General features: G+C 42.8%; 1 protein-coding gene across 1 annotated transcript in view; it reads right to left on the bottom strand.

Moving 5' to 3' along the window:
* The window catches only part of SLC2A13 (solute carrier family 2 member 13), a gene marked incomplete at both ends in the record, with an annotated part of 282,775 nt that continues 256,598 nt past the window's right edge, over positions 1–26,177 (bottom strand). Inside the window, 3 exons of the mRNA XM_080939275.1 lie at positions 1–227; positions 3,505–3,657; positions 3,775–3,896. Coding sequence (XP_080795401.1) covers positions 1–227; positions 3,505–3,657; positions 3,775–3,896 — 502 coding nt within the window. The remainder of the gene's footprint in view (positions 228–3,504; positions 3,658–3,774; positions 3,897–26,177) is intronic.

Here is a 26,177-nt window from a genome sequence, read left to right as displayed (position 1 = left end):
TTACTCCACGTCTGAGGCATCGTTGTCGGAGAGGTGATAGTTACTTCCTTTCACGCGGATGTACTCAATGTATCTCCCTTCATCCGAGTCAGCAGTACCACATGAGCATAGCCGGTGGTCAAAGAGAGATTCGATTTCCTCTAATTTTTTCCCTTTGGTTTCCGGAAGACAGCCGTAGACAAAAAGCAGTCCCACGGCGGCGAATCCGGCGTAGAGGAAGAACGCTCCTGCGGGGGCGAAAGAACGGGATGAACAGCCCTGGGTGGGTTTTTGACTCGAAAATAACTATAGTTTGAAATGCAACCAAAAATGATGGTCGCCAACCCGCCTTACCTGGTTGTTCCAGTCCTGTGACTATAAAAAAACAAAACGAACAAAAAAACCACCTCCAACCATGTCATAGCAGAATGAAAAATAACAGATCAGGCTCAGAGATAAGCTCATCTCACAAGTTGCCACAAGGGGCTGGAGAGATGGCTCAGCGGTTAGAGCACTGACTGCTCTTCCAGAGGTCCCGAGTTCTATCCCCAGCAACCACATGGTGGTTCACAACCATCTGTAATGGGACCTGATGCCCTCTTCTGGTGTGTCTGAAGATACTACAATGTACTCATATGAATAAAATACATAAATCCTTAAAAAAAAAAAAAGTTGCCCACAGATCCCAGGCTGTGACTTGCTCTCCCCTGACTGTTTTCTCAAAATTCTCAATACCTTAAAAACCAAAGAGCCCTGTTAGCAAGTGCATCCATTTGTCTGTTTCATTTACACGGAGGCATGGAAGAGCAGGAGAAATCTAGATTTCCGGGACCTGGTACAGAATGGTGCCGCTGAGATATAGTGTCTCCATGGCACCCACGGCAAGTCCCTTCTCCCTGTTTCTTACCCTCACACCCGGAAGTCATCCCGTGCCTTTCTCTTTAATTTATTTCTCAGTGGGCTACGTGAGACCGTATCTCTAAAATAAAATAAAATAAAATAAAATAAAATAAAATAAAATAAAATAAAATAAAATAAAATAAAATAAAATAAAAATAAAATAAAATAAAAAAAATAAAATAAAACACATCAAGAGAAAAAAAAAAAAAAAACCCCACCCAAACCAGATTTCTCCTTGAAATGCAGATTCCCAGTGGCCAAGAGCATGCAGGAAATTCCACTGCACAGACAACCCTAACTGAAGGTGAGGAGCCAAGGCAGGCGGGCTGGCTGTTGACTGGGGGTTTCAGGTGAGCCCTGTGGTTTAGCTGTAGAGCAGGGTAGTCAGGCCACTGTACATTATAGTCAGACAAGAATGGTGAAGGAAAATATAATTTTTCACGAGATGGTTAATTCAGAGAGATTCCTCAGCAAAAAAAAAAAAAAAAAAAAAAATTTCCTGAGAGAACTCTTAGGAGAATCCTCTCATAAATTCAAGATTAAAACACATATTTGGGAAATAGAAGAGAACGGTCAATGAGCACCTGTCAGTTTCAGAACTCCAGTAATGGATACGGGACTCACTGAGCTACACATGCTCTGTACGGGCCTTGTACCTGTCTTACCCTGCTTACTTTTAGCAGTGAATGTCATTGTATAGCCTTGCCGTGGAAGTCCAGCGCTTAGGAAGGAATCAGTATTTCCATGGAAATATACCATCAGGATGCATACTTACTAATCGGGAACGTAAGAACACACTTTCATAAATCATTTATCCGACAGATGAGAACATGAACCCAAAGTCTAAGGAGACTGGCCACACGTCCCCACTGTTAGTAGAACTGAGGGGCCGGTATACTGACGGAAGCGAAGGCTTCTCCCTCTGCACTCCTGACAAAAGCCAACTCCGGCACATACAGTCAGATGCCCATGGCTCTTCTAACAGGGCAGGTTTGCTCCCACACTGCTATAGGCCCATGCGGCACACGTAAATGCACACCATGTAAAGTCACGAGAAGTCTGGTCCCCTCCGATGCCTCCTATCTCACCTCATCCCTAAAGAGCACTTTGTGAGTGAAAAGTTTTATTTACTGCATGGATTTTTTTTTTCTTTTTTATTATAGAGGTCTCTATTTAAAAAGATGCTTCTTGGGTGGTTAGTCTCTGCAGAGAGCGTTCCATGTATTTAAGTGTTCTCGAGACTCAGCAGCGACAAGTAATGCATGTCACCGTGTCATGAAAACGGGTCTGTGACCTTATGGAAACATCTTTAGCTGTTAAGAGGCATAAAGCCAAGTATTCTAGACACACCACTAGCTTATCATTTCCTTCTCCAGGAAAGAAATGGTTCTAAATCGGTGGTTCTCAGCCTGTGTGTTACGTATACTGGAAAACACATTTTTATAATGGTCTCAGTAACTGAGACAAAACTGTAATGAAACCACATTTATGAAGTAGCAACAACAGTAAAATTATGGTTAGGGGCTCCTTAAGACCTTTGAGAATGTGAGTTTTTTGTTGGTCATGACCCATAAGTTGAGAACTGTTGTTTTAGATGTACCACGTGGTTAACTGGAGAGAAGAGAACGGACCATTGACTTCATAGTACCAACTACGAGATACTGTAGCAGAGGGTCCTGAAGACAGCGGAGACAGATTCATGCACCGCCCCCCCAGTTGTCATTGTTTTACATTGGTGAACATGACGCTTGCCCTCCGAGTTCCTGACAAGAGCCAGGAGCCCAGGGTTGGATGAAGCACAAACCTGACTCCCGGGCCTTCTGGTGTACAGCAAAGTTAGGGACATGTCCAGAGCATGTGATGGGATAAAGTCTACTGGGAGGCATCAGAGGGTACCAGGCATAGAATAAATTTCACATCACGTGGGCTTATTAATTATCCCAACCGAATCTCATCACAACTTATATAAAATCGTGTAGACAAGGCATCTATCTATGTGTGTGGTGGATGGAGGATTGGGAAGGGACAGAAAAAAATGTTTTTACTTTAGCAAACACAGGTTTGAGATCACTTCCCAAAGAACTTCTGTAATGCGCCATTTCCCACAAGTGTCCCCCTAAAGCTGCAGTCTCTACATGTTTTTTTTTTTTTCTCCCACTCCAAGGCTTCTTTCCCTGGCTCTGGAAGTGGTAAGTGCTGGGCTCCATGGTGCCAGAACAGATGAGCCAGTGGATGGTGTGATGTCCTACTCTTTAGACTCTGTTTAGGTGTGGCACTCCATCTTTCCTGTGGAACATCTCAGCACTGTCATCAGCGCCTGACCATTTTCTGTTTGCTTCCTATTGGACTGAAAGCTGGGCTGTAAGGATCTCCATCCTGGCAGACATGGGGATGCTCAGGGTTAGAAGAATTTGGGGTGGGGGTATTCACAAGCACTTGGAGACAAGAAGCTTAGGAATAGAGAACTCTCCCAGACATGCTGTCCCCTGGAGTGGCGAAACCTGTACAGAGATATTCAAGAAAAGCCAAAACAAGGATGTAGCCTCTCTCTCAGAGACCCAGGGTATCCAAGGGTAGAATATCAAGAAATAACAACGAAAGGACATTGAAAGTGCATGTGCTTACCATAGTATGTAAGATACTCTGCTGTGTGTAAAAAGGTCAGGGAAACCAGCACGTTGAAAATCCAGTTTATTCCAGCTGAACACGCGTTCCCTGTACTTCTTGCCCAGAGAGGATAGATTTCAGAGTTCACGGTCCAGGGCATTGGTCCCATTCCTGTTAAGAAATGAAAGCTATAGTAAAAGTCACCTATGGAATGGAACACAGTAGCCTGACTCTTCGGGGGGGGGGGGGGGGGGCAATGCAACTCAAAGGTAACAAAACCTTGCTTACCAGGTGCGAAGAAAACAAGATATAACACCAGGCCCACGAGTGCTGTCCAGGAGTACGGGGTAGGGCAGAAACTATAAGCCCAGTGAACGTCTTCTGCTTTGAACTTAGTTTCATTTTCACACCTGAAAAACATGTTTAGTTCAGTGTTATAGAATGTAGCTGTAGAAGTTAATGTCATCGTGTCAGATGTATCTGGAAATTATTCAACGTCCTGGTGGTGGGGGGAATATATTTTTCTTAGAAAATGAAAATCCTGTGTCCTGAACATACATCCAAAAATATTCATATTAAATTAAGAGTGAAGTGTAGAATAAACATGCAAGTGCACAGAGTTTAAAACAATTCCATCGTGAATGAGTCATGCGTCATTTCTTACCCAGCTGCCACCAATGAGACCTTATTTCTAACATGAAGCCACATTAGACCAAGCAACCCATCAGGGTTTCCTGCGTCAGTACACTGAGGTGGGAAGGTTGTAGTCTATGCTGTTAAGATACACCAATAGGAGTTGAGGAACAGAAAACCATGATCAGACTATTGTATATAAAATGTTTTTCAATAAAAAGAAACATAAACGAAGCAAGAAACACAAAGAAAACCCCATAAAAATACAAAAAAAAAATGAAAATCAGAATAAAAAAGCAAAAGAAGAATGTCTTCATTGTTGTTCTGTTGTTATGAAGAGATGCTATGGCCAAAGCAACTTTGTAAAAGAATGTATTTAATTTGGGACTTCGTTACAGTTTTAGAAGGCTAGTCCATGATCACCATGACTAAAACCAGACAGGAGGGACTCTGGAGCAGTAGCTGAGAGCTTGAAATTCTCAGAGAGAGGAACGGAAGCAGAGACACAGAGACAGACAGAGACAGAGACAAACAAGCAGACAGAGAAACACAGACCTAGATACAGACACTGGACCTGGGAAGGGCTTGAACACCTCAAAGCCTTCTTCCAGCGACATAAGTCCTCCAACAAGACCACACCTCATTCCATGAGGCCACACCTCCTAATCCTTCCCAACAGTTACATAAACTGGGAGCTGAGCATTCGTGCATATGAGTGTATGGGGGCCATTCTCATTCAAACCCACATCATAATGCAAAATACATTCAGTCCAATGTCAAAAAATTCCCCGTCGCCTTCTGGTCTGTTTAAAAGTCCAAGAGTCTTGGCAATCTTTTAACCCTAATTCCTATAAAATCAGGCATGGCACAGGAGCAGAAGCTAAAAAGCTTTACATTCTGATTTTCAGGCAGAGGAAGAGAGAGGGTGGAGGGGCTGGGCATGGACTTTTGAAATCTCAAAGTCCACTCTGTGATATACTGATTTACAAGGCCACATCTTCTAACCCCCCAGTCCCCAAACAATTCCACTAACTGGGCATGAAACATTCAAACATATGTGCAACGATGGGCCATTCTCACTCAAACCATCACAACCAATAAGACAAAAAAAATTAAGAAATAAATTAAAAAGACAAAACAAAGCAAATGTAGTCCACAAAATTACCATTGAGTTTGTATTTGTGTTGCCCAACTAATCCTAGTTATGATGCTTACCCTTTTGTACTGGCTGGTTTGGTGTCAACTTGACACAAGCTGGGGTTAATCACAGAGAAAGGAGCCTCAGTTGAGGAAATGCCTCCATGAGATCCAGCTGGAAGGCATTTTCTCAACTAGTGATCAAGGGGGGAGGGCCCAGCCCATTATGGGTGGTGCCATCCCTAGGCTGGTAGACATGGGTTCTATAATAAAGCAGGCTGAGCAAGCCATGGGAAGCAAGTCAGTAAGTGACATCCCTCCATGGCCTCTGCATCAGCTCCTGCTTCCTGACCTGCTTGAATTTCAGTCCTGACTTCCTCTGGTAATAAACAGCAATGTGGAAGTGTAAGCTGAATAAATCCTCCCCGACTTGCTTCTTGGTCATGATGTTTGTGCAGGAATAGAAACCCTGGCTAAGACACCTTTAGAGTGGTTGATATACTCAGTGAAGACCGATTTTATTAGTCAGGTTTCTCTGGAGTCACAGAACTTAGGGAATGTCTCCCCATATTAAGGGAATTTATTGTGATGACTTACAAGTCCAACTAACCCAACAATGGGTATCTGTGAATGGGAAGTCCAAAACTCTAGCAGTCATCTGGTCCCATGAGCCTTCTGTACAAGCTAGTATCCTGAAGAATTAGATTCAAACATTTGTGCTGGCAAGTAAGTGCAAGCAGGTAAAGAAGAGTGAGTCTTCCTTCTTTCAATGTCCTTATGTAGGCATCCAGCAGAAGGTGGGGCCCAGATTAAAGGTGTGTACCACCATGCCAGGATCCAGAGATCAGTCTCCTGGGATTAAAGGCATGTACTTCCATTGCCTGGGTGTAAGCTTTTTATGGCCACTATTCCTCAAGATCTCCATGTCAGTATCTGGGGTCAGAGGCCTGTGTCCTCCAGCTTCAAGATCCATTTCTGGATTGTAGTTCATTCCAGATGTAGTTAAGTTGACAACCAGGAACAGCCATCACACTGATTTTCCCTTCAATTACAGGTTCCCTCTTGGTTAGGGGTGTACCATTCCCCCTCTCACTGCTGGAACTGTGTCTAGCTTGACTCTGTACAGGGCTTGCTTATGCTGTAAATCTCTGTGCATGGGTCCTGTTGTATCTAAAGGTCAGAGTTTCCACAGAGCCATCCATTACTTAAGGCTCTTAATTTTTTTTTCTGCCTCCTCTTCCACATAACTTTTTGAGCCTCTAGAAGGATTTGACTTAAAAAGAAACTTAGAACTTAGTTTTCCAAATGGTCCACTTGCAGATTTCCATGATACTTCTTATATAAGAGGAAGCTCCTCTGATTGGGTTGAACGAGGAACTGATCAATGTACTGGTATAGCTGCATGTCATTAGGAGTCAGTCATCTTATTAGTATGTCCTTTAGCAGAATATCAGGATTTACTCTAGCCCTACGTGTTCTTAGGTTCTTGGAAACCGTAGTAGAGTCAAGAATGTGTTCCATCTCATAGAGTGAGCCTTACGACCGATAAAAAAGCTGTCTTGTTGCCATTGTTACACTGGAATGTATAATGGGAAGGTTGGTATTGTTGTTGGGTGATCCTGGTTACTACCTTTCTCCTTTTATAGTGTGCAGAGTACCTTCCAGAACCATGAATGCCGGCTGGTTGGGGTGAACCTTCTAGCTGCCACTATGTTTTCAAAGGACAACATGCACTATAATATCTCATAGCTGGATATTAGCCATAAAGTACAGGATGCCCACACTCCACGCCACACACCCAAAGAAGCTAAACAAGAAGGCAGGCTTAGGTGAGGATGCTTGAATCTCATGAAGAAGGGGAAATAAAATAATCATAGGAGGGAACTGGGTGGGAGAGGGGGTGGGAAGGAGAATGGAGGGAGGGATTCAGGATCAGGTGTGGAGAAAGATAGGAGAGAGGCCAGAGAGGCAAGAGAATGAATGGAAATCTGTAGCATGGAGGGGGTGGGGTGGGGCTGGGATCAGGGAGGCTCCCAGGCATCAATGGGGGTAACCTTAGCCGAGACTCATAGCAATGGGGTTGTGGAACCTGAAGAGCCCACCTCTTGTAGCCAGGCAGGGCCCTATTGGAGCTACAGGTTCACCAATGCACCCACAAAACCTCTGATTCCAAATGTATCCTATCCACAAGAAATACAGGGATAGGGGATGGAGCCAAGACTGAGGGAATGGCCAACCAATAACCGGCCCAACTTGAGACCCATCCCATGGGCAAGCACCAATCCTGGACTCTATTAATGATAATCTGTTATGTTTGTAGAAAGGAGCCTAGCATAACTGTCCGCCGAGAGGCTCTACCCAGCAGCTGACTGAAAGAGATGCAGAGACCCACAGCCAAACACTGGATGGAGCCTGGGTACTCTTATGGAAGAGCTGGGGGAAGAATTGTGGGCCCCAAAAAGGAGAAGAACTCTACAAGAAGACCAACAGAGTCAACTAATTGGGACCTGTGGGCTCTCAGAGACTGCCACCAATGAAATCGTATACATAAGCTAGATGTATGGCCCCTCACCCCCATACATCTGTAGAAGATTTGCAGCTTGTTCTTCATGTGGGTCCCCCAACAACTGGAGTGGGGGCTCTCCTTAAAGCTGTTACCTGTCTGTGGAATACATCCCTGTAAGTGGGCTGCCTTGTCCAGCCACAGTGGGGGAGAGGATGCTCCTAGACCCGCAGAGACTTGATGTGCTAGAGTGGGGGGTACCCAGGGGGCACTTCTACCCTTCCAATGGAGAAGGGAATAGGGGATGTGGGAGGAACTGGGTGAGGGGATACTGGGGTATAGAGACTATCTATATACTGGGGTATATAGATATGAAGCGAATAGAGTGTATTTTTAAAAAATCGTAACGTCTAGTCAGCACACCTCTCTGTGGAGCTGAGAGGCCACCGAACAATGAGCGAGGCTTGTGTCTTTACAGGTTTATGAGAAGAAAGCAACAGTTGACATCTCCCGATAAAATCTTCAACTCAATATCCTCTATCTCAACTCTCCACCAGGGACAACATGTTTTGAGCTATTCTACCTGTAAGAAAATAATAAAGAAGGAAATGAAGCCAAGAGAGAAGGGAAAGACAGAAATAAAGGCTTCAGGTAGACAAGCTCCTGGAAGGGTGGAGGTGGGGCTGGGGGATGTTCACAAACAATGAATGTTTCCTGAAAACCTCTGCTTGCTTTTTTTTTTTTTTTTTTTTTTTTTTTTTTTTTTTCACACCACAGTGCTTTGCCCAAAGTCTGTGTATTGTAAGGGGAACTGTGTGCTGGTCAGCACAGCTTTTACCACCAGGATGAGCAGGGTAGAGATCCCGGAGTGCTGAGGCTCTGACCTGCTAGAGATGTACATTCAGAAGCATGCAGACAGCTAAGCATTCAGAAACATGCAGACTGAGGCTGTGACACCACCCTTGACCCCCACAGCACAGTCGTTAGACATTTCAACTGCAGAACCAAACTATGGAATCTGAACACCACGGGGCTGCTCTGCAGGACGGTTCTAGCCTCGGCTAGCACCACTGGATGCTCCTGAAAAGAACAGGCAGGCAGACATGGGCATAGTAGAAACCAGGCTGTGTCAGGGCTCATACCTGTATCATTGTGGGTCAAAATCAGAAAAGACGATGCAATGAATGGAGAGACTGAGGAGGACAGAGAACACAGGCCCATTAGGCACGGGACATAAAGGTGACAATGAGCCCTGTACCATAATGGTCACATAGGAAAATGTCATAAAGAAGGTGGCTATCTTATAGGAAACTAAAAGTAACGACTAAGAAAAAGGGACACCTCGTTCTGGCTGTGGGGCAATGAGTACCCTGCAATGAGCAGACGGAACCCCGAGGTGGCCAAATAAGCCAGGGAGGTTTCCCGGCTCCAGTCCGAGCCCACCCTCCTTCACCACTGCGCTAACAAATTAATCACTGTCTGAAGGTGGGACTGTTGTCTTCTGCCATCAGACTTGATAGTTGTAAAGCAAAGAAGCCAGGAGAGGAATTAATCAGTGCAAATAAACAGCCGCTCTGGCTGCGATTACCTCCTGAGAACCCAACCCTGCCCTCCTACACAGGACAAACTTCCCAGAATGATTCTCCTGTTCATAACAAATGTATTTACTTTAATCATGTACTGTACAGAAGGGGGCAGAAGAGAAACACGGCCCATGTTTAAAAAAGCATAACCTCACATTTTTACTTACTGAAAACCTTAGAACGTTTCTCTCTTCCCCAAAGAGGAAACGTTCCTGAATCTGATTCTGGGAAAGGAACGGAGTGTATTTATGAGATGGGGTGATTTTGTAGTTTTATTCCTGCTGTATAGGACTTCATGTGGGTGTTCCCAGCTATTCATCATTTTGATTGAACGATCCTTGTGTGATACCTTTCCTGTCCTGATGGGTTGCCTGCATAGGCTTCTTTTGCTAACTGACAATTATAGACTATGAATAAAACATGCTTTGTCTATTCTTGCCCTGGGACTGTGATATCTAGGAACAAGACCACCAAGCTACAGCCATAAAGCTAGAGGTAAGCTTTGATAGTTCTTTTAGCTGTGGGAATTTATGATGAGATGACATTGAATTTGAAAGTGGGCATGGGGGTATGCATAAGGGAGCACAGAGTGTCCCCCAGGAAAGGACATCTTTTATTTTTATCTGAGAAAAAAAATAAACAAAATACCAAGCAACCAAAGGACAACGAAGATATACTTTCCTTGAGGTTTGTTTTTATTTTTAATTATATATGTATTTATATGTATGAAGTGTCTGGGATTATGTGTCCATGGGCAGGTAGCTGTAGAGACCACAGGATGGTGTTGTAGCCCCTGGCTCTGGCTACAGGCAGACATGACCATTGCAATATAGGTGATGGGAACCTAATGTGGGTCTTCTGCAAGAGAAGCAAGAAGTCTTGTGGCAGTTTGAATGAGAATGGCCCCCATAAGGATCTTGTGTTAGAAGACTCAGTCCTCAGTTGGTGGAACTGTTTGGTAAGGATCAGGAAGTGTGGCCTTGTTGGAGGCACAGTTGTGTTACTGTGGGCAGGGTTTGAAATTTCAAAAGCTCACACCATTTTCCAGTCCTTGTCCCTCTCTCTGCTTTATTCTTGTGGATCAGATGTAAAATCTCAGCTACTGTCTAGCACCCTAACTCTCTGCCTGCTGACGTTCTGGTCCATGTATTCACCTTCTTGTACTGTAAGCCCCGATACCAATAAACTTTTTTTGTAAGTTGTCTTGGTGTGTTGTTACAGCAGGTGAAAAGTAACTAAGACAGCTGGTAACCACAGAAGCCTCTCCCCAGTCTCCAAAGTTTTCAGAAGCAATGCTAACTTTTGAGGTATCTCCTCAAAGGAACCGGGAGAAGTTACTGTTTAAAAAGCGACTCATTCCTTCACACTAACTTCAGTTGCTACTTAGTAACCTAATATGAAAACAAGACAAAAAAGGCAAAAGCCTAAGAGCAAAACTTAGAGTCCCTTGTGTTAACAGCTGCTGTACAGCCTTTAAACTCTAATTACAGACCTACAGATGACCACGGTATGAGCCCCTCACTTGTGACATGCATACTGTGTTAAAGAAAGCACAAAGAATCCCCTAGTGCCTTATCTGCCTACACTGTAATTGCTTTCCTACTTTTTGTTCTCTACATAGGATTGTTACATAATAGCAGTTTGGGGGAAAAATGGCAGTCTTTCTTTAGTTCCTTTTTTCTATAGCAAAAAGGAGAATTCTATTAGCATTCCTAAGTAATTACATTAATGATGATGGTAAATTCAAAGCATTAGAGACAGAGCTGAACGTTATTTTTTTAATTGTTAAATTTAGTTTTATATAGAAATTGCTGCATCAGGGATGTGAACTCATGCACTCTAAATATGAAACAGAAAAAACAAATGCACAGGATATAAGCGGACAAATGGGAACAGTTTCTAATGCCAAGGAGGATTCAGGGATTACTGGTACAGTGATTCTGATTCCAGTCAGCGAGGCAGAGTGAGGTCACACCACACTATAAAAGAAACCAGTGGGTGGGAGAGAGAACCTGAGAGACCCACTCATCAAGGCAGCCGTGTAACAGAGTGTGCACCCGAAAAGCCTGTGCTGGACGAGCGAGCTGTGAACGTTTTAATTTTCTAGGAGAAAACATCACTGAGTCTCTGGCCTTTAAAATGTCTGCTATGGACCTCTATCCACGTGTCCCTGGTTTAATTCTTAGTTCCCAGACAGAAGAACCTGAAGAATTCCATTGGCTGCCCACAGAACAGTACTCTAACAGGTACAGTAAGCTAGGAAGCCAAGGTGAGGCTTATGGTTCTAATCTCTTAAAAACTTCTATTCAGAAACAAGCCCAGAATGCATTGCTTTTTTTATTTAATGAGATCCCCACCGTGCAAGCCACTTTGTGTTTCCACTCCCTGTCCCCATTTCATTTTCACCTGTGAAGCTCAGAGACTTCACCAAGCAGCTGCGGGTGGTGCAGGTGAGGCTCTGAGCGTAGTCCCGCCCACGAGATCCAACCATTTTCACCTTCCACTGCAACTTTGGGATGTACTTGTAGGTTAAGGTTACTCTCAGGTCCTTGTCCCACTGACCTCATTCTACCCCAAAGTGCCTCAACTCATGCCAAAAAAGCTAGGGTCATACCTCAGAGGGACCGTGCCAGACGCAACCATATCTGTTTCGTCTGTGCCATTAGTGCGTGCCAATTATCGGAGCCTGCCACAGAGAGTCCTGCCCACATGGTCACAGTCATCAGACCAACATGGCAGCATGAATGTACCAATGGCCAATATGGTGGCATCTATGTGGAAGCTTTGCATCTGTGGCACATACAACTGCTGGCTTCCCCAGCTTCATCTCTTTCTCCCATTTCTACTTCCTCCCAGGGTCCCATGGAGATTGGCAGACTGGTTCCAGACAACTCATGCCTCTGACCTTTGTGCTCCAAAGTTCTGTCTCTGAGACATTCCTGCTCTCAGGCCCCACATGTAGCCCATAGGGGCTCATGGTCAACAGAGGAGGGACTGTATCCACATACAGAATGAGGGGCTGAGGGGAAGTGAGGTACAGTAGCCTACTCTATCCCCAGGATTCTGATCGTCAGTGGTTTTATGTGCTTCTCTTGTCTGGGGCCTTGTGGGTAAAATACAATCCCTGGTGAGGTCAAGGAAATCAGAAGTTATAGTCTAATGGGTCCAGGGGCTGGGGAACGAAATGCAAGCCATGGCTTAGCTTGAGGGGTGGAAAACCAGGCTAACATCTTCTAAGGAATGGATAGGTGGACTCACTATGTAGTAGGTTGGGCCACCACTCTGGCTGGAGTCCCATCACATTCTTTCATGGACCCCCTTGTTTCCTTCAGGTTTGCCCGGCAGATACACTCTCATCTTTTCCTTATCTATTTATTTTAGAGTCTCATGCCTGAAGCATGGGTTTAGTCTTAGAGGTAGGTCATAAGACATTGCTCATGAGCATGAGGTTACTTAAAAAAAAAATACTTGTAAATATCGTAAGATAAAGCTGCTTTTCTGCTCTTTAACCAGGATGGCAATCTGGGGAAGAGGCCGCCATGCAAACAAGAACCTAGCAACCCAAACATGCTCATGTTTTATTTGGGGGGGAGGCTACTTAAGTCAGAGGTATTACTTCACTGAGGTCAGATAAATAAGCTACGGGATGCTTAAGATCATCATTGAACAGCTCAAGTGCTTGGTTCAAACCCTGGCAGGGGAAGGAGAAAGCCTAGAAGGGTTAGGAACTCAAACTAGTGTTGCTAGCCCTACTGCAGGGTACACTTGGCACCACCAGTGATGTGGGGCAGTATGGTGGGCATGGGAACAGTCTGAAACTGTTCGAGCATCTAAGGGACTCCACATAAGGGCGAGAACTCTCCTTCTCTTCTGTTTCCCATTAAGATCAAGGGAAACTTACTTTTCATTTGCTTGAACTCTGCTAGGACAGGGGATGACACAAAGGGTCTCTGTGACTGTAACCTCACCACATAGTATTTTGTCTATTTCTCCATTGGGTTCCTTTTTATAGTTACCCTTTGTATGTCTCCACAAGCTCAACAGAGAACCACCATTGTCACCTTTCTAGTGCCACTGGCTAGCGTTATTGTGTTACTTCTGTTTAGAACCTATATTTTTAGCATCAAATTTGTCTCTTTTAGGATATGGTGGCTTCAGGCTTAAATTCCTCCTTTTGATACAGAGATGTTTTTAAGCAAGGACCCAGAGCCTCCCGAGTTTCACAGGGAAGGTGATATCCCTCTCATTCCAATGTATAAAGTTTTGGACACAGATCGACATCCTTCAGCTCCCTTCCAAACATTCCAGGGACCACATCTCTAAGTTGAGGCTCCAGCTGAGTCATCTATACTGGGCTGGGGTTTTGGTACCTTGGAGGAGTTCATGTAAGCAACTCCTTGTCTGCAATCCTCTAGATAAGTTCCATAAACTGACTGGATCCCTAAGGTAGATCTGGTGGACTAGACTGTTTGGTCTGTTGAAGGTTCTGAAATAGGTGTGAATATATATTGATTCATATCTCTTCAGGTATAGCCATAGATTGAAGAACTCAAGAGTCTCTCTCTCTCTCTCTCTCTCTCTCTCTCTCTCTCTCTCTCTCTCTAGTAAAACAGTAGCTAAGTTTATTATAAAGTAGCCATTATAACTGAATCTATAAAAGCTCCTGGGAGTGTATGACAATTGGCAGAAACTTCCACCCCTGCAGTGGTATGAAGATACTTTGATGCCTTTCCCAGGCTGACTCCTTGGAGGCATCCCACTTGGCCCAGCTTTGCTGTGTCTCACTACTCCTACGTTCTGGAATTCCTTTGAGAATCATTCAGAAGCCATTTCCTTGCTACTTGCTTTTCAGCCTACTCCCCTTTCTCAGCTTCTGATTATCTTTCCTTAATTCCCCTGCTCCTTTCATTTCTTGTCAGGATCAGCCAACCACATAAAGTAAGTGAAAAGGAGTCATGGCCAATTCCAACTGAGATGGGTACAAATTTAATTAAAAGAACTTCGGAGCTGAGAATTTATCTCTGTGAAGCAACATGTGCTTAGAAGCCTGGGGTTGGATCCCCTGAGTCTTTCCCCAGATAACAACTTCAAGTCCATATATACATTGTGAGATCTACGAGTCATGTGAAATACAGTGGGTTTAATTAGATACAGGTCATCAAATAAAAATCTACAGCAGAGACATAAATTAGAACACTGTGTCTGGCACAATTACTTCTCAATAATGAAAACGAGGTCCCCTGGGTTTGACTGACTTGCTGGGAAGCTCACAACACAGGTTTAATCTGAACCAGTCTTCTGCAGTACTGCCCTCTGCTGGCATCTAGCTCAGGTACCATTTTTGGCAGCTCCTGAGTCCCGAAAGAGCTACTTGCTAGAAGGCATCCCATTCTCTAGCTGAGACAAAGGCACATATAGGTTGTTGTCTTTATGCAAAGAGGGCTGGCACAAGGCCTGTGATAGGACAGTTTGTCCTAACTAGGCGGGGACAGAGTTTTGGAAAGGAGGGAGAGGCCAGAGAGAAGAGAGAGGCAAGATGGAAGACCAAGATGAGCAACCTCTTTATGTAGCTCTGCATAGCTACGGGTAGATATAAATATTTTATAAGGGATGGATTTGTACAAGATGACTCGCCTTGTCTAGATAGGTAAATTATATTATATCATATCATTTGGCTCTGAGTTTATGGTGGTGGCGTTTAGTGGAGTGTAAAATTTCCTAAGAAAATCTGAGATAAAACCATTGTTAAATTACAAATCTTTAGAGTGTTGGATTTGTTGGGCTGGTTGGACTGTGGGCAGAGTTCATGGATAGCCCTCTGCTGGGAGAGAGAGACTAACCAGAGATAAATATAATGTTAGTTCTATGTGGCCCAACAGTGCCGGAACTAGTGTGGGAGAGACCACTGAATTCAGAGAGTACCTAGGGGCAGTGTGGTGAGGTGCCACGCTGGAACAGGTTGCCTTCTTTATAATATTTCTTTTTAATATTTACCACCGCAACAGACACAAATCATTTATGCCTTGAATGTGGCTCTGGGCTAGTCTACTTTCCTGACACCAGTGATATTTCAAACACTTACAGTCTTTATTACAAAGGACTGAAGCTCAAAACTAAACCCCTTAACTGATACGCACACATACACATACATTTCTGGAAGCCTTGGTAACTCGAGTTTGCCTGAGCCCCAGTAGGTGCTGTTTGATGTGGTTTTGTTACAGGCACTCATTGTTGCTCTGACATTGTGACCAATAATGTAATGCTTGTGGCAAATACATTTGTGGCAAAAAAAATTGAATGAATAAACAAGAGAAGAAAGACAGAAACTTTAGAGTCACACATATTGGATAATATTGATTTGACAATTCATTGAAAGTAAGTCAATAATAGTTTGACCATTCAAACCATTTGAAACCAAAACAACACAAGGGTAAATGAAATCAACACCACATTTTTCCCCCAGGGCCAATATTATTTCTCTGGAGACCTGAGGGTTTTCCCCAAAGACTGATGCTCTTAGTAGGACTGTTACTGCCCTGGGCTGCTTGGGAATTTTATGACGCTCAATAGACGATAATATTTACCCCCAGGAAGGATGCAAAGTCTATTAGCGTTCCTCTTCCTTTCTTCCTAAGGCTTATAGGCCACATTGCATAGTGCCCGTTGCTTAGATGTTTATCAGAGAAATTAAGATACGTTCAGTTGTTCCCACCAAGCCAATCCGGGGGCCATTTTTCTCCACTGTACCACGAGCATTCGAGGAGACAGCTATGCGTTTTCCTTTAACTGCAATTGTGACGGAGGCATAAGGAGGGGCATCCTTACACCCTGTAAACATTACACACACAGTTCATCTACACTATCATCAGCCGTAACAAGTGCCAAGCCACACCAGCACCCAATTCTGTTTCCTTCATCTCTCTCTGCAGACGTGTGGGGTGAATGCAGGCTAATCTATCGCTCTAGGCTGACTTGATGCAAACAATACTTGGAAGTTTTTTAAATTCTACTTTCAGTCGCGGTATACAGCTGTTTTCTATCACATGTGTTTTCCTGGCTTGCTCAGTAAAACCTGTGTTCCCAACAGAAATAGCAGTGATTACACTGAATCTTCACTTGATGGAACTGACTGATGTTTGTACAGATGAGTTATAAATATAAAAAAATAATATATATAAAATCATTTACCTATAATAGCTACAGCATCATGACTTTGGTTATGTATATGAGATATGATATATACATATATACATATGTTCATATATACATACACACACACACAAACACATACTCCAAAATTACACAGAAGGGGCATTTGAACCTCGTTGTACTCCTTTTTCTCCCTCAACATAATTATCCCTCTAGTTCAGGTTCATATAGAGACCTCTTCCCAGAGTGCTTTTCTTTTTGAAGCATTCTAATGGGAACAGGAATGGGATGAAAACGCCTCCCAAGTCAGCATGGCTTTCCCCATCACCAGGAAAGAATGAATTGATGTCATTAGCAAAAGTGAGCAGAGCAAAATGCTTTTTGGAGAGTGAGAGCCCATCAGCAGACCCGGGCCTCTCCACACACTCTTCTGACTCAGGATCAATTCTGACCCTAAACTCCAGTCCATAGTTAGAACAGAAAGGATGCTAACGTGAGCTGGAAATATCGCATAAGGACTTGTAACTAGAAAATTCATTTGTGATGTCCTCCAAGGAGAACACTCATTCGAATGTAATGACAGGGTGCTGCCTGGCAGTTTCTAATAATGGATTAAATCATAAAGCTTCATAATGGTTTTCTTGATGTAGTCATGTCGGCAAGGAATAAAAAAAAAAAAAAAATTCCCCCAGAAGTCACTGAAGTGCTTGAGAATGTCCAGAAAGCCTCAGAAGCTATTTCAAACACAAGTAGCATCATTAGCTGCTAATATAGGGATTGTCTAAGTGATGACAGGATGGGAGGTCAGTATCACAAAGCCATCAGCTCTATGGCTGTCACTTTACTAAAGGCTAAACACAGAAGCTGCTAAGTTAAGCATCTGAATTCTGATCCTTTTTCAGCCTGATTCATAGAAACTCCTGAAAAACCCTCACTGACTGTCAACCACTAAACAAACCAAGACTTACCTTGATTTTTCTAAAAAGTGTATCAGCTGTATCCAAACCTACCTGTAACAGTTGATCTTCATTGTCAACCCGGCTCGGACTTACAGGAACCATGGAAACCTACTTCTTGTTGTGATCTAAGAATATTTCCAGAAAGATTTTCAACGGAATAAGGAAGGCCTAGTCTGGTCTGGTGTGGCACCACCATCCCACAGGCTGGAGTCTGCAGGGCATTGTTTCCTCACTTCCTGACTCTGGGTTCAGTGTGGCCGGCTGCCTCATGCTCCGGCTGTGATGGGCTGAATCCTCAAACTGCATCTACAGAATATCATTCTGAGTGAAGTAACCCAGCCACCAAAGAACAGACATAATACGCAGTCACTGATAATTGGATACTAGACCCAGAAAGCTCTGAATACCCCAGAAACAACTCACAGGCCATATGAAGTTCAAAAAAAAAAAAAAAAAAACCAAAAAAAAAAACCCAAAAAAAAAACAACAAACAAACAAACAAACAAAAAAAACCCCAAAAAACAAAAACAGAAAAACAAAGGCCAAAAAGTAAAAGCCTCAGTCCTTCTTAGGAAAAAAAAAATAAGTGTATAACACCCTCTCAGAGTGTGGTACACCTAGACCTTAAATCATTAATAATTATTTAAGAGCTAAGAATATAGCCGTGTGGTAATTTCTGGTATTCAAAAATCATTATGTTTAATCTATACACACCAAGAAAACTCTGACTGTTTCCATGTTACGTTCTGTCCTACATGTACTTTATGCTTATGGTAACTAGTAAGATTTCAGTGCATACTAGCAAACCTTTAAAAGAATTAAGTACTGACAAAAATATATTCATATAGTGTTATGCCAAAATGCTTTTCAAAATCTGTATATGTATCTCTCTTTTTAAAATAAAGTTGTAAGAAAAAAAGAACAGCAATAAAGTAAAAAATAAATTAAAGAATACAATGTATTAAATTTTGCTTGACATAAGTCCCTAAAAACAAAACAAAACAGAATAAATTTCTCCAAATTTATTGGTAGTTGGCTAAAAGGGAGGTTAAAGTGTGTAAGACTCATCATTAAAAATAGGTTTTGAAAAAAATAAGATAAAGTTAAGTAGTTTAGTATGGATGCTAACTAACATAGAACACAGCGTGAAGTCTCCTTTTACCTGCAACATGGTTTCCTCCACATTGTTAAGAACAATGTGGCCATGAGCATTCATTTGCTTTCCTTTCTAGTTATTTCTATATAACACGGTTGGTATTAGAAGTAGGGTGTCTATTCTTAACCCTTCTGAAATATATCACCATGTATCCAATAGGAAGATGACGTATGTTACTCTTCACACTTCTGCATGAAGAGTACTTTCTTGAACTAAGCAAGTGAAGGTTTTGTAAAGAGAAAGGAATCCAGAAGGTGAAAGGGTCCTCCATGCTCAGGAATCATTGCAGTGACACGTTTGGATTTTAGTTTCTTTAAAAAAGCACAGAACTATTGTAAGAATGTTTTTGTTTTGGTCCCGGGTGTGAGGAGATGGGGGGGCCGCTTCACAGATGCTAACTATGATTTACCTTGGGCTGTGTGCTGCAGGCATGTGGTTTTGCCACCTGCAGATAGTTTCTGCAATTATGTGATGTTTTTGGGCATTCTGGGTGGTTTTAGAGCGTGTGTAAATGCTAGTTGGTTGTGGTTTGTTAAGGAGTAGTGCATAAAGAAATGAGAAGTAAGAGAAATTAGATATCCTAATGGTGAAGATCAAACTTGCCCTTGAGAACTTGATGCCGCTAACTATCAGAAAGTAGTCTTTTTACTCTCTTATCTAGTATTAGGGGGTTGAAAAGGTGGAAGGAAAGGGGTGTAGAAGGGTGGATGAAAGAAGAACCCACAAAATAGTAAAATGACCAGCTACAGGTCAGTAGAATTAATATTGGGAAAATGGCCTTCCTAGCAAAAACAATCTACAGATTCAATGTAATCTTTGTAAAAATTCCAACACAATTATTCACAGAAGTTGAGAAATACCACAATTTTCAGCTTCATATGGACACACGTATACACACACACACATTCACACACACACTTAGGATGCAAAAGAAACCTGAATTAATAATAATAATAATAATAATAATACAACAACAACAACAACAACAACAACAATAATAATAATAATAATAATAACCACTAAAGAATTCACTGTCTCAGATTTCCAGTTGTACTATGGAGCTACCGTTAAAACAAAACAAAACCAAAAAAACCCAAAAATAACCCCCATCATGATACTGGCATAAAATAGTCACATCAATCGATAGGATTGAATTATTGATCCATACATAAGTCACACACCCATGAACACCTGATTATTTTGATGAAGAAGCCAAAACTACACACTGGTGGAAAGACAGTATTTTCGACAACTGGGGCTGTTCAAACCTGGTCTTCAAACAGCATGATGACAGCATGCCGAAGAAGACAGACATACAGACCCAGATGTATCATCCTGCACAAAACTTAACTCTAATTGCATCAACAGAGGACTAGAGACCTTGACTCTGACACACACATCGAAGTGGGTAATGGGCTTGAAAACACAGGAAAAAGTCTTTCTGAACAGCAAACCAGTAACACGGAGACTAAGAACAGTTAATACACGGGACCTCATAAAACTGATATACTACGGAGGTGTTTGTAAAATTTGGATTTCCATTTTATACCGAAGAGCATGACTGGAAACCACTCCACACCCCCAGTACCCGCTGTCCAGGGAGCTTCTTGTATCTAGATTCAATATAGACGGACGATTGGGTTTTCTGAATCTAGAACACTTCCCCAAACTTATGGATCCACAGTCACTTTTATTTTTAATGGAAATTGTTCAAGAACCTTCTTTTGTGCTGATCTTACTGTGGTAACTAAATGACGTGATGTCTAGACAGATACTCATCTTTTAAGGATGCCTGTTGCTCTTCTCCATGGCCTGGGTTTGGCTTTTCAGTGAATACAATGTTTGGCACTTAACCACCTCCTAATCCCAGTCCCAGGGGATGCAATGGCTGAGGACATCTTGAGAACTGTACTAATGTTCCAGAAGACACGCAAAGCTATGAGAGCAAAACGTAAATCCTAACAAGAAGCGCTAAATTAACCTAAAGAGATTCTCTAGTCGAGACTTCATAACAGGAACCCATGTGAGGTGGCGGGCTGTCTCCTCCATGTCCACGAGTGCTGCTCTCTCCCTGTCAAGGGAACACGATTCCCCTGTTTGTATAGACCCCCTACTGGATATGGTAGCTCATAAAGTAACCCGAGCTCTCAGGAGGCCAACACGGGACTGTTGCAAGTGCAAGGGAAAGGACTTGGCTGCAGTCTGAGATTTTTATCTAAAATAATAATGATCATAATGATGAAAATAATAATAATTTTCTAAATAAAAAGTAAAATGAAAATACTTGGTTCTGAAAGGAAGGAAAGGAAGGAAGGAGGGAGGGAGGAGGGAAGGAAGGAAGGAAGGAAGGTAGGAAGGAAAGGGAGGAAGGAAAGAAGACAACCAAACTAATAAAACCACTCAAGGGCCTTTAGAGGCTCCTCAAGACACAAACTACATCCCCAAATCACAACAGGGACAAGAAATGAATAAATGCCTAGAGGCAAAGTCTGGTTAGCGGAGGTGTTCAGACTCAGAGCTGCAGTAAGGGCCGGGCAGCGCCTTAGGCTCTCAGTGATGCCAGGCTTTTTGAGAGGAACAGAATGAGCATTACATATTCAGTCCGAGAAAGAAAACAACAGAAGGGCTCCCCGAGAGCCCTGCTGCAGGCAGCTACGGCCTGCTGTACACGGTAACCTCACAGTATTTACCCTTCAGAGTCTTCAAACACACTCGACCTCCCCCACATTCTGTGACGAGTTCTACGGAAGAAAAACCTGACAGGCTCTTTGTGGGAAACAAAAAACGTAGGACTGGTGAGCTGGAGCATTTTGTATCCCCATTACAAGCCTTTCATTAATATTCACATGATAGAGAGATCTCCACGTGCTATGCCTCAGGCCCGGCGGACACAATAACGTTATCCCCAATTTGGAAGGTTTGGGCCAAGAAATACACAGATAACCACTATGCATTGTGGGAAAAGAATTTTGGTATAGACAACATGATGCTGACTTAGGTGTATGGAAGAAAGAACAGGGTATTTTGAAGTAATAACTACAAAGATACAGGGAAGTGAAAAGATTACTTGTTTTTATTTTCTACATTTTGATGTTTTTGCCACTGTGAAGCACATAATGCAATATCCCTGAAGGCCAGCAGATGGCACTAGATCCCCTGAAACTGGAGGTACAGAAGGTTAATGAGCCGCTGTGTGGGAATGAATTCAGGTCCTCAATGAACAGCCATTGATTGCTCTTAACAATGAGCAATCTCTCCAGCCCCCCAAACTTTACTTTCAAGTATCTAATCCACTAGATATGAATTATCATTTCACTTTAGGAAAATAACACAGTGTGGGTTTGGGTCATTCTGAATTTCACAATCCTAATAGCTATGAATGCATTGAGGACCTGTATATAGAAGTATCTGTCAAATATGAACGACTCCATCCTTGTCTTTTTAGAACCATGGAGCAAACAGAACATGCTATTCGCTCTTACGGGCTGGATCTTAAAGGGAAGAAAATTGTATTAAAGTTCTTTGAATATCTGCTAGAAACCATCCCTTTTGAGAACCAAATTACCCCCAAATCAGTTGTGAGATGGGGACCCTAAAAGAATTAGATATTGAAAGTAACAGTCCAAGGAGAATTAGAATGTTTCCAGGAAATTCCGTAAGGAGACAAAGCCCCGGCCCTCGAGGAGACACGAGTTCCCCAGGAGAGACTTCACGCACTTAAACAACAGGTGTCCTCATTAAATTAAATATAGTCACAACTCAATCTCAGTACTCAGGACAGTCTTACTGACCATGTCCTCTTACATTCTCGGCCAACAATTTTACTGATGTTATTTTTACCTTATTTATGATTATGGGGAGTGTGGGTAAGGTGGCACAGGTGCAGAAGTCAGAGAGGGCCATGTGAATTCTCCCTTTCAACCGGTTGAGGCAAGATCGCCCTGGTTTCTGTGGTGCTACATACTCTGTAGAGGCTGAAGCTTGCCATTATCTCTCCTGTCTCTGCTTCCCATCTTGTTTTAGAAGCGCTAGAATTACAAATGGATTCACTGTATCTGGCTTTTTTTTTTTTTGTTTGTTTTTTAAAAAATGGGTTCCAGGGAGATAACTCAGGTCTTGATTTTTACAAGCCGGAGCAAACTCTCTGTTCCTAATGTAACTAAACTGAGGTGCTATTTTGTTTATTGGTTGGTGAGTATGCTAATTAACTTAATAAGCTGAAAACGTGATGTTAGCAGCAACAGACCCAGTAATGGCCGACCTAGATGAGGATCCGACAGACCATAAAGGGTTAATGACCTACAAGGCTCAAGGGGTGGGTTGAGGTTTGAGCCTTTATGAAAGTTAATGACTTACAGGCTTCAGGTGTACTTGACTGACAGTAGCTGTGGAAGCCTCTGGTGCGATCCATATGGCAAACCTGCAGGGATCCACCCCTTCCAGACACAGAGGAAGGGACCAGCGGACGGACTCTTCCATCCCCAACGCTCCCCCTTTCCCATCGTGTAAGTCTCCAAAACCTTCGTGCCATAGGCACACAGTGTCACTCCCATGGAAGGAAGGCAGCCCCTCAGCTGCTCCGATTAAAGAATAATTCTGCTTCTGGAGATGCATGTCTGCTTTCTTCTATGTCCAATGCACCGCCATTGATCCATATCTAACAGAGAACACAGAGGAAACACCCCCTCTGCCACTTTGGGTGAGTCCAGGTCTAGTAGGATCAGGATGGCCACTGTGTGTGGGCATTTTTACCCGGATTTTGGACTCATGGGTTGCTGTGGTTTGGCATCTTCACTTCTAGTCAGGAAGTTATCTCTGTCCATCCTAAGGGCAGTGTATGCCGTGGGATGCTGAATCTGGGCTTGATGGTTGGTTAAGATTCAAATGTTAACGTGGAAACAGCAAGTTGACCAAAGGACCTATCACAAAGTTTTCAATATAGCCAGATGGACTTCATTTGCTTTGTTGGGTCATAAATACAATTTCATCTTAACTCTCTCTTCATAGATTTGATTTGCTAAACCTATACTGCTTGATGTTATAAGCTTAGACACTGTTAACTTCTTAATACTTACTGAAACGGTATATTCAGCTCTATGAGCTAGTTCATAAAACAGTAAGATGCTGTAAATATCCCATCAAGAGTGTCTCCTCAGGCAAATGTTTTAGAGGGACAATAAGCGTAAAACCCTTTACTAAACGTGTTTTTGTTCATTCGACACAGCATCCATTGGGTTTGTAAAAGTTTTGTTAATTTACAAACTTTTTTATGGGCTGCATAGGTTTTGCTAAGGGCTTTCTCCTATGGTCTAAGACAGAAAATAAGCTTCATTTACCTTCTCCCCTGAAGAACTGCAGGTAGCAAAAATCAAGAGCATCCAGTGGATGAAATCACTTCGTTTTCTGTGTCAGATTGACTGAGGCTGTCACAACTAATTTGGGGTGACCTGTTTTGTGTGATGTAGCAGTAGCAAGTGAGAACTTCCCCTGTGATCATTCTGTGCCCAAGACCATAGCTCTTTTGGGATTTCCATCCAGTCGCTTGAGTTCTTTGCAAGAAGGAAATTCATTCTAAGAGAGACAGTCATCCCTAGAGCAGAGACCAGAGAAAAGTTTGAACGAATACACGACAAAGTTGGCTTTGCAAGTGAAGGCAACTCTGGAATCGGCCAAGGTCCACTGCCCCTGATTTCCATGTCTGGAAGGAGGATACATCCACCATTTAGAGGAATTTGAACAAGGCAAGAGAAGCCTTCTCCAGTATCTCTTTATATTCTTCCTTTCCTGATATGGCAACTCCTCTTCAATTCCTAAGGACTTGCTTCTCATATGTATCCTGAACTTGTGTAAACTGGATCCCCAAACTTTAAAAAGAAACAGATGTGTTTTTCTTGCAAAACCACATGGTCACTGCAGATGTAGAAGGAAGGCTTGTTCTAAAACTGGAAATAGCAATTATAGTAGTATTGTATAAGGAGATGTTCTTGTAGACAAGTCAAATGCTTGGTCCAGCCTTATGTACAACTCTTTACGCTTTAAGACCCAAGAATTCATGCAAGCCATGTAAATGGGACCCAGGATTAACAGCTTTCCTAATAGGTGAGGGCATTTTCAACCAGAAGATGGTTCCTTCTTACAGAAATAAAATCTTGGACAGCAGTGTCACCTGCTGGGGAAAAGCCTAGCACCTGGTGATGCTGTAACTGCCTCCTTGGGTGTATCCTCTTTGAGAACTTGCAGGTTTGGACACAGAAGAGCATAGCAACCATTCTCTGTAGAGCAGCTTAGACACATCAGACAAGATTTAGGTGGTTTGTCTGACAACACTCAGAGATGTACAGAGATTTTTGAAATCTTTTCCCAAATCATGAGCTATTTTGAAGGGATAACAGTGTCATTTGGTGACAGATCTGATTGACCTGTCTAATGCAAAGTTACAGAAATAAAATGTTTTTAAGTAATGCATACTAAAATGTTTCTCATTAGATTACTGCTACTGTTACACTTCCAGGGACAGTCTTACAAGTACAGTCTTGGTGAAGCCTCAGATGCATATTTTATCAGATTAGCACTCAGGATCTGGCCAAGCATTGTGTTCCTCTGTAGGTGACAGAACAAAGAACTATGCCACTAGGCTGCATCAATGCAAGAGATGACCAATGTCTTACATTTAAACGGTGTTAAAATTGTTGCAGTATTTTGATAGATGCACAGAAGTGTTCTAAATTGACTTTTGCTGGCTCTGGTGCTTGATCTTGTTGACAATGTGACTGGATATGAAATTGAGCTAGAGGCCAACCTTGGGTACACTTGTGAGAAATTCTCTTGGTTACATCAAGGGAAGTAGAAAGACTGTGACTGTGCTGGCAATTTATGGCAGCAACAGAGACCTGAGGGGAAAGGATTTTGTGTTTTACAGCTTTGCCTTCTTGTCTGGCTGAAGATTTCATCTACCAGTGGTTCTCATCGATTCATAACACACTAGCAAAGCGGCAGCATGAAGTAGCAGTTCCACAATGTGAGGAACTATATTAAAGGGTCAAAGCATTAGGAAGGTGGAGAACCACTGATCTACCCACATTTGCATCTTCCTGTGAGTTCATTAGCTGTGGCTGTCATCAGCTGGGATGTTGTCATTCTTTACTAAATGTAAAAATCCAGAAAAAAAATTTTTTTTTGGCCTTCCAACGTGGACTGAAGACCAGTGTGTTGCAGTAAATATTAAAAGGATGGCTTAACCTTTTACCAGCCTCTGAGGTCTCTCTCAGTGGACGCCGCTCTCGTGAGAAGCTGAGCACACACATTTGGTCCCCACACCACTTGGCACTCCAGGCTGCCTCTAAGAGCTCAGGTGTAGTTCACTCCACCACTCCTGTAGTTTCTGTCCCTGGTGGATACGACCGCCCCGGCTTGTTCCTTAACTCTTCAGATACCTTTCATAATTACAATCTTCTAATACTTGTAGGAGAAAATATTCTCATAGCTGGAAAATAATGGCACATGTCGCTGTGTGCTAGTATGTGGTATGAGGGTGTACTGGTGAGTCTCAGAAACATGTGATGATGGAAAGA

The sequence above is a fragment of the Micromys minutus genome (assembly GCF_963924665.1).
Source record: "Micromys minutus genome assembly, chromosome: 27".
In the NCBI taxonomy this organism is placed as follows: domain Eukaryota; kingdom Metazoa; phylum Chordata; class Mammalia; order Rodentia; family Muridae; genus Micromys; species Micromys minutus.
The sequence above is the reverse complement of the archived record's forward strand: the minus strand, read 5'-3'. Positions and strand labels throughout refer to the sequence as shown.